The sequence below is a fragment of the Myxine glutinosa genome, chromosome 1, assembly GCF_964187855.1.
Source record: "Myxine glutinosa chromosome 1, kmMyxGlut1.1, whole genome shotgun sequence".
In the NCBI taxonomy this organism is placed as follows: domain Eukaryota; kingdom Metazoa; phylum Chordata; class Myxini; order Myxiniformes; family Myxinidae; genus Myxine; species Myxine glutinosa.
In genome coordinates this window covers 398,361,766-398,371,438 of record NC_136261.1, presented here as the reverse complement: position 1 = coordinate 398,371,438, position 9,673 = coordinate 398,361,766, and the positions used below count along the sequence as shown (strand labels likewise).

The 9,673-nt window shown below is 44.6% G+C and overlaps 1 protein-coding gene across 2 annotated transcripts in view; it reads right to left on the bottom strand.

The window, feature by feature from the left end:
- The window catches only part of LOC137416892 (uncharacterized), a 63,647-nt gene extending 54,641 nt beyond the window's left edge, over positions 1-9,006 (bottom strand). For both annotated transcript variants that reach the window (XR_013621889.1, XM_078770336.1), the window contains exon 1: positions 8,434-9,006. Coding sequence is in view for 1 of the 2 variants with exons in the window: in XM_078770336.1 (XP_078626462.1) it covers positions 8,434-8,797 (364 nt within the window). In the remaining variant the exon portion in view is untranslated. The remainder of the gene's footprint in view (positions 1-8,433) is intronic.
- Positions 9,007-9,673: the final 667 nt, after the last annotated feature.

The following is a 9,673-nucleotide window of genomic DNA, read 5'->3' as shown; positions in this document are numbered from 1 at the left end:
AGAAGAGGGGGGGGGGGGGAGGGGGAGAAGAGGGGGGGGGAGGGGAGAAGAGGGGGGGGGAAGTACCCGGCATTCAGTGTACTAGGGCATGCCCGTACTATAATATAAGCTAGGACGTGCCCGTACGTGGGTGCCCGTTCCTTGCCCAAAAAAAAAAAAAAAAAAAAAAAATTTGTGTAGGGGTGTGTGTGTGTAAACATCCTAGGGCGTGCCCGTACGTGGGTGCAAAAAAACATGCGTGCAAACAACAACAACAAAAAAAAACTTTGAAACCACGTGGCAGTAACGACCACAGAACACCCCCCCCCCCTCTATTTACATGAATGGTTTGGTCCATTCGCAACGACCACAGAACCCCCCCCCTCTATTTACATGCAATGGTTTGGTCCATTCGCAACGCCAAAGCGAACGGCGAACGGCTAAATCGCCATAGCTCGGTAAGTACTTGTCCGATTAATTTCAAACCTTGAAAAGGCACATCCTCGGGTCCCCAGCAATATACCTGGCAAGTTTAAAGTATATCGGACCCGTGGTTGTCGAGAAACAGCGGTCACAGACAAACAAACGTACAAACGTACAAACAAACACACAGAGATTACTGGAATTATAGATAGATAAACGTGAGGGAGAAGAGGGGGAGGGGGAGGGGGAGGGGGAGGGGGTGGGAGAGAGGGGGAGGAGGAGGGGGAGGGAGGAGAGGGGGGAGGGGAGGAGAGGGGGGAGGGGGAGGGATGGGAGAGGAGAGGGCTGGGAGGGGGAGGGAGAGGGGGGATGGGGGAGGGGGGAGAGGGGATGGGGGAGGGGGGAGGGGGGGAGAGGGGATGGGGGAGGGGGGAGAGGGGAGGGGGAGGGGGAGGGCCAGTCAACAATGACGTTGCAGTTCTCATGGTCGGAGAGCAGCACAACAATCGCGACATCGTCCTGAATCTTTGCTACAGCACGAAGCGGATTTGGAGACTCACCGATCCTGTGACGCCCTCCAGTACCGGCGTTGCCGGGTGGGGGAAGGGAGACCCGTACATTCCCAACCCGTACATTCGCCCTCTCGACTCAAGCTCATTCGGACAAAAGCCTCGCACAAATTACACCGTGAAGGCCCAATGGCCATGTCGATGCACAAATCAAGTACGTGAGCGAGTCGGGCGCACTGAATTGAAAATATATAGAACGCTCATACTCCGTGAAAAGTGAAGCCAACTGGCGGCGGGGATGGAATATCACGTGATCGCTCTGAGCGAATCAGCGCGCTGCTCTGCCACCGGTCAGAATCCGTGTATAATATTCCTCGCTGAAAAAAATCTATGTGAAACATGCTGCTATCTATGCTAAATCATGCTAAATGCTAATCATGCTAAAATCTATGCTACTTGCTGTGAGTTTATGGCGAAAAGGAACATCACGTGATCGCGTCACGAACATCATTCGTGATCACGTCATCACGTGATCGTGATCGTGATCATCATCAATGAGCGCGTATGAATGAATCAGCGCGCTGGAAATTTTCCTTCCTTACTCATGGTGTAAATAAATATACTGCCGTAAATATGGTACATTATTAAAAAATAAATGTACTACAATATTTTTGAAAATTTCATTGGTTGCTAGGAGACGGCAGCATGTAAAAACCGTTTGAATATTTGAAATACAGTTTGATCTAAAGGTAAGTGGTATGGTCTTGCTGGTTGGTGGACACGATATGTGTAAGGGAAATTATTTTGGTGTCCTGTATCTGGTCGTGCTAGTTGGTGAACACGGTAAATTTAAGGGAAATGATTTTCTGTCATTCTTCTGAGTGGTTGCTTCTCCTTCCCCGTATTTTTGTTCATTTTATTGTTTTTTTCCACTCAATTGAGTTGTGGGCCTTCCTTGAGTGGTATTACATTTATCATCATCATCATTGGAATGTCTGTTGTAAAGATACAGACATCAAGTCCGTATCTTGACGCAGAGAGCATCAAGCACCATCTTTTTATAACAGGCAACGGCAACGCACTAACGCAGACCTTGCTCGGCCCCGCCCACAGCGACCTCGCTCGGCCCCGCCCACAGCGACCTCGCTCGGCCCCCGCCCACAGCGACCTCTCTCGGCCCCGCCCATAGCTGCCTCGCTCGGTCCCGCCCACAGCGACCTCGCTCGGTCCTGCCCACAGCGACCTCGCCCGGCCCCGGCCACAGCTACCTCGCTCGGTCCCGCCCACAGCGACCTTGCTCGGTCCCTCCCACAGCTAGTGTAGCAGCATAGCAAACCTGTTGTGCATTTTGTGATACAAGCACCAAATTTGGCACAAATGTACATTAATATGTTGCGAACATTTTCAGATATTGGGCCACTTGAAATTCCGTAATTTTTTTTTTCAAATTTTTTCAAATTTCGTATTTCAAATTTTTCGGGTGACACCGTCACAATTTCGGTCTTCGAGGCCGGCCGATATAGTGGGGCGGCTTAGCCCAAATATTCAAAAGAATTGTGCATTTTGTGATACAAGCACCAAATTTGGCACAAATGTACATTAATATGTTGCGAACATTGTGTGGTCAGCAATGAAGACGAGAGTCTGAATTACATGTATGCAAAAGACCTTGTGAACCAGTGAAGCAAATACACGGGTAAGCATGAATTAAATCTAGGGCATGATATAATTTCCATGATGTTTACCTCTACACTCAATGGTGGAAGGAGGTAATGTTTTGATCCCAGCTTGTCTGTATGTCTGTTTGTCTGTTAGTCCACAAAATTCCAGACAAAGCTTGTAGTAGTGGTAGTTGTAGTGGTAGTGGTGATAACAGAAATTGTTATATAGAACTGAACTTATATTATTATTATATGCAGAAAATAACTTCATTTCTATATGCCCTGCAGTGGACAGGTTAATTGGTTTATGCACTGAAGGGGTCACCCTGGTGTGCACTGCTGTGTTCTGCCTCACTGAGTTGTTCAGGTATGATGTACCCAGCACAAGCTTCCGGTCGGCCCGGAGGTGGGGGTGCGGGGCCTGTCACGGAACGTCAAAACAAACGGCCTGCCGGGGCCGCCCAAAAGTCGGGCGTGAGGGGCGCGTCCTCTAATGGAACGCCTCTCGCTTCCCAGATCGAGGGCCACGTGGTCAGGAGAACCTCGTCCCTTCCGGTCACACTTTGCCTATCGGCCGGCCTCGAAGACCGAAATTGTGACGGTGTCACCCGAAAAATTTGAAATTACGAAATTTGAAAAAAAAAATTACGGAATTTCAAGTGGCCCAATATCTGAAAATGTTCGCAACATATTAATGTACATTTGTGCCAAATTTGGTGCTTGTTTCACAAAATGCACAATTCTTTTGAATATTTGGGCTAAGCCGCCCCACTAAGCAGCATCACTCCGCCCTACACGGCACTATCTATATATTATTCGTACAATGCCGGGTACTTCTGCTCACTGAAAAAAAATCTATGTGAAACATGCTACTATCTATGCTAAATCATGCTAAATCATGCTAAATCATGCTAAATGCTAATCATGCAGAAGTACCGGCAAAAACGCAATTGCTTTTCGCTCTGAAATATGTGCGAACGCGTAACCGAGTTAATGGCGGCAACGAACATCACGTGATCGCTCTGAGCGAATCAGCGCGCTGCTCTGCTACCGGTCATAATCAGCGCGCATCACTTCCGGTCATAATATTTCACGCTGAGGTAAAAATATTGTAAAAAAATATTATGAAATAAATATTTAGGTCGGCCATGTTCGTCCCAGGCTCAATGGCCATGTCTGTGCCAAATATCAAGTACGTGAGCCTCTCGGTTTAGGAGTCTACCGGTAACATTACACACAAACACACACACACACACACACACACACACACACACACACACACACACACACACACACACACACACACACACACACACACACACACACACACACACACACACACACACACACAGTGTTTTATATATATATAGATAATGCATTTCGGATTGTACACGTAATATATAAAGTACACTATTTCCTGACATCGCTTTTCGCTCTGCTTTATGTTGTCATTATCCATCGTGTTAGACTGAAAAAATGAGTTTAATGTTAGTTTTGTACGAATTAACTTCAAGATTCCAGAATGAGTTCACATTCAAACTTTTCAATGGCTTTTTTAGTTAATTTGTTTCCATCTTGGCGTTTAAGATAACGAATATGAGACAGCATGGCGATAACAATTGTGAAGATAAGGACTCGGGCCTCGGGCGGGGGAGGGGAGGGGAGGGGAACGGGGGAGCGAGCCCCTTGGCAAAGCGAGCGATTTTCTTTTTCATAGCGTCATAGCGTCATAGCGTTCACAGCGCCATAGCATCATCACGTGATCGCTCTTGCCCGATCACAACTCACAAAATGATAATGAAACTCCAACCGGGACTCGAATATGCCTGGGCAGAAACATTTTCTCCCTCCCTCTGACATTCCGAGCAAGAAATTACACGACAATACAAACTGTAATGAGATAACCCGGTCCCGGTGAGATAATTCAACAAAACTTTCGTGGAAGATATACATGTTATTGTTATTAGGCTTCATCGGGGATTCACGATGAATGGGTTGCTAAACTTACGGGTAGTAGGACGTGCGTCAGGTCGGTGAGCACGCTATATTGAACGCTTAGCGTTAGCGGTGGCCGATCATCTGCATGTAGGCGGTGTATTTTATTTCATCCCGGTAAATGGAAGCTAAGTCGGAATTTAAGTACTCAACATCAGAAATGAACTTTTTTCATTGTTGTTTATATATTGTAATGAAATTCCATTATTTTTGAAGCCTTATTACCTTCGCAAAAGCGGAAGGTTATGTTTTGATCGCTGTGTATTTATTTGTATGTCTGTGTGTGTGTATGTTAATCGCATAACTCAAAAAGTATTCAACCGAATTGCATGAAATTTGGTGGGATGATTGGTTATTATACGGGACACATTTGATTAGATTTTGGGAAACAGATTTGCTCAAATTCTGACTATTTTTAACTCGATCGTATTTCACTCAAAGTTATGCGCGACTGAAGAAGAAGATGTCCATCCAGGACGTCATCACTATAACGCAATCTCCCGCGATCATTTCAACCTCAAAAAAAATTATAATTGCAGATTTGTCAAGAGATGAGGCATATTAACAAACGAATGAAACAGATTTGCTCAAATTCTGACTATTTTTAACTCGATCGTATTTCACTCAAAGTTATGAGCGACTGAAGAAGAGGATGTCCATCCAAGACGTCATCACTATAACGCGATCTCCCGCAATCATTTCAACCTCAAATGAAATTCAAATTGCAGATTTGTCAATCGGGGAGGCATATTAACAGACGAATGAAACAGATTTGCTCAAATTCTGATTTTTAAAAATCGATCGCATTTCACATAAAGTTTGAGGTACTAAAGAAGAAGAAGATTCGTTTAGCTTCTCAGATAAAATAAATAATTCTGTCTGCAATTTCAGGTTAATTACCTTCGCAAAAGCGGAAGGTTATGTTTTGATCGCTGTGTATTTATTACCTTCGCAAAAGCGGAAGGTTATGTTTTGATCGCTGTGTATTTATTACCTTCGCAAAAGCGGAAGGTTATGTTTTGATCGCTGTGTATTTATTTGTATGTCTGTGTGTGTGTGTGTGTGTGTATGTTATTCGCATAACTCAAAAAGTATTCAACCGAATTGCATGAAATTTGGTGGGATGATTGGTTATTATACGGGACACATTTGATTAGATTTTGGGAGCAATCGGGTCAAAGGTCAAGGTCAAGGTCACGAAAAGGTCAAAATCGTATTTTTGTTGTTCTGTTCCCTACACTCCCATGCCAAGTACAGAACAGTAGCTGCGGCGAAGGTATGCGCTCTACCGAGTGCCCGTTCTAGTTTTTTTAATGTATTACTTTGTCAGGAACCGAGCCGATCCGAGATCCCGTTATGAAAATTGAAAATTAATCGAGACTGTTCCGAGACGGGATTTTGAATCTAGCTAACAGCCTTATCTCCAACCCCTCGCTCCTCTCCAACCCTCCTCATTGTTGTTGCAGCAGCATTCTGTGCGGTTCTCCCGTCTCATGCGGTCTCTGTGCGGTTCTTGCTACATCCTGTTCAAGTCTGCATTGACGTTCGTCGACAGACTCGACAGACTATTAGCTCTTTCACGAGCCTCGATTCAGTATACAAAAAAAAGAAAAAAAAAAAGAAAAAAAAAGACGTTCGCCCGTCTCATTCGTTTTCTTGCTCCATCCTGTTCAGGTCTGCGTTCTTCATCGACCGTCGCATTCATTTTGGAAATGGAAGTTTCCACGCAACGCATGAATTGTCACGATCCTCAAGAGGAAGTGTCTCATAATTATCAAATGACAAATGGCAAGTAAATTACATTGTGAAAATTAAAGATTTCAAATAAACCTATTTAAAGTGTATGCACACATAACTAATAAAAAGAAAACGAAGAAATATCTCTCGGTAATTTCCTGAAACATATTTTACTTCCGGATAATAATGTTGAATGAAATAAGAAAGCACGAAGATATATATATGTCGTTTTTGTGCCGACTCTCATAAAACGTAAAAGTAATATATCTTAACGGAAAAGAAAAAGCGAATTTTTAATATATGTCGACATTTTCCCCGAATGTTATTTTAGGCGCTGTATTTTCGTGTATCATCGTGGCGCGATTTTTATAAATATATCTCGGCAATTTCCCGTGTGTGCGTGAATGTTCTCAATTATTTCCGACACCGAGTATAAAACCATTGATAAAAATTAAATCAGATGGTGAATTCGAGATAAAATCGTGAGGGTGACTCTCAAAGAATGGGCTTTATTTTACAGGCCTTTGAGAAATCATTTCGTTCTATAAACAGAAACTTTCTTGGGATTCTTTTCCCGTTTTTTTTCAACCGAGTCTAACACTATATTAGCGACTGTTAAAAATGAAATGATATATCGAATTAGAATTGAAATAAACCTGTGTGAGAGAGAAAGACAGCATGGGCCTAACTAAACAGGCCTCAAAGCCATTCGGGGTAATAAAATGGTGGATATTTGTTTACATGAAGCCTCTCCAAGAATGGGTGGAGCTATGGGTGGAGCTACTCTCTCAACGGAGTAAGCCACACCCCCGGACAGACAGACAGAATCACCTCAGCCTATTATAATATAGATAATGTGGGTGGAGGCATATCGATCAACGTTGTGATGTCGAAGAGTCTTGTTCTTTTTTTTTAAAGTCGTGAACAAACTTTGGTACATCACCGGTGATGAAGGTTGTGGCCGAGTTTCATCGAAATTGTGTGTGTCATGGTGGGGGGGCGGGGGTCAGCCGTGGACAGACGTCGACCCCCCTCGCCCCCCCACCCCCTTCCGACCTCAATTTTATTCATGCCACAAACCAACTTTGATGCACCACAGGTGATGCAGGTTGTGGTCAAGTTACATCAAAATAGTGTGTGTAGTTTCAGAGGAAAAAGCAAATTCCTATTTTTGGTGGGGGGGGGGGGGGGGGGGTGGGGGGGGGAGGGCAGTAACACTCCACCCCCCCCCCCCCGCCCCCCGTTAACAATCGAAAAAGTTTCAGAGAAGAAAGCAAATACATATTTTGGGGGTCAAACCTGACCCCTAAAGACCCCCTTAAACCCTGATTGTTTTTAAATGCCAAGAACAAACAAGTTGAAACATACCAAACATAATTTGTTGCAAGTTTGGTCACAATCCCATCAGCAATTTCGGAGAAGAGGTTGCAAGTGTTTCCGGACGGATGATGCGCCATCGCAGAAACTCCCCGGAAATATGATCCAGGTGAGCTAAAAAAGAGTGTTCTTAGAATACAGTGTGGGTGTGTGTGTGTATGTGTGCGTGGATGTGTGTGTGTGCATGCGTTTGTGGATGTGTGTGTGTGTGTGGAAGTGTGTAAGTACATGCGTTTGTGTGTGTGTGTGCGTGTGTGTGTGCATGCATTTGTGTGTGTGTGTGGATGTGTGTGTGTGTGCATGCATTTGTGTGTGTGTGTGGATGTGGATGTGTGTGCGTGTGGATGTGTGTGTATATGTGTGTTGTCATTTTTCTCAAATATGGCTGAATGGATCTTCATCAAACTTCTAAAGGTTCATCATTGAGTGCCAGGTAGTGTTTTCGGCCAAAAATCTTTTTGAAATTTTTGAAAAGTTGGATATATATATACATATACATTTTAATTGCTCCATTATGTCGAAGGCTTTGAACCAATGTGAAAGGTGACATTGAATGATCCCCCGACCCCATTATTTTGTGGGTGCAAGGACGCGATATATATAAATAAATTAATCGACCAGGCAACATTGGGTACCCCGACTGGTATTTACATCACCACGTTTTCTTATAGAGATCACGATATTTGCCTCTGTCACCAAAGGAGGACGAAGGTTATGTTTTCACCCATTTGTTTGTCGTTCCCACGACTCACCATTCCCCGGGTTGTTTTCCTCGTTTTCAGCCGAATCCTCCATCTTGATCTGCAGGACTCCAAGTCCTCCGGTCTCGTCACCACATCCGAGCACGAAGGTCCGTTCCGATCCTCGCCCCGCACGGCATGACTCCATGTACCGACATAGCTCGACGTACATGGTGAAGGTGAACTTCCGTGCGGCTAAAGAACACAGTCGATCCCTCACCGGAGCGGGTTCGGCACGGGCACAGAGAGCTCCGAAGATCTCGATTCCCAGACCAGTGATGGCGGCTCTGAGAGACTCCTCCGATAGACCCTGGATCTTCAGCCAGGTCGAGACGTGTTCAACTTCAAGTCCACCCCAAGTTCTCCTCGAATCCATCGTCCGCCAGGAACCTCCACCATGTGTTTAGCCTGTTCCTTCTTGTCCGAGTAGAGCTTCTCGTTTCGAATAATAAACGTCCTTTAATTCGACACAACATACTTAAAACGCTTTAAATGCGATAATTGAGACACAATGTTAAAAAGTGAATATTGGAGCCTTCCGTTTCCGTCGAAAACATTCTCTTCTTCTTCCTCTTCCTCTTCTACTTCTTTCCAACAGACATCACGCTCTTTTGTCCTCACACAAAAAAATTAATAAAAGGACACCATCGATGTATTACACAGGCAATGTTTTTTTTTTTTTTTGAATAGCGACTGATTGATTGATCGCCATGTCGTTTTGTTATGAATTAGCGACTTGATTATGATCAAATAAGCGAATCTACGGTTTTAGGCGGTGTATCGTATTCAGTGCATTGCTATAGCTGGCATATTTATTATTCGATTGGGGACAAATTGTTTATCCCACATGATATGACCACTGAAGTATATAGAGGTGGAAGGCTCACACGAGCAGTGATTTTGACGCCGCTGTGCGCCAGCAGTCACGTGACAGCCGCCATCTTGGTTAGCACTCCACTCTAAACGCGTCTTCGCTTTTTTTTTTCTTTTTTTTTTGTATACAGAGTCCAGGCTCGTGAAAGAGCTAACATTTATCAAACAAACAAATCAAACAAACAAGCAAACAAAGTATATAAAAAGGGGAGCCGTCGACAAGATGGGGAGAGAAGGGGAGGAAGCACACAAACACAACATTTGAGAGCAGGGACATCGGGAGATGTTTTTGGAGGGAGAGGGCCTGGGGGGAGGGAGAGGGCCTGGGGGGAGGGAGAGGACCTGGGGGGAGGCAGGATAGGTATAAAACGCAAGGACA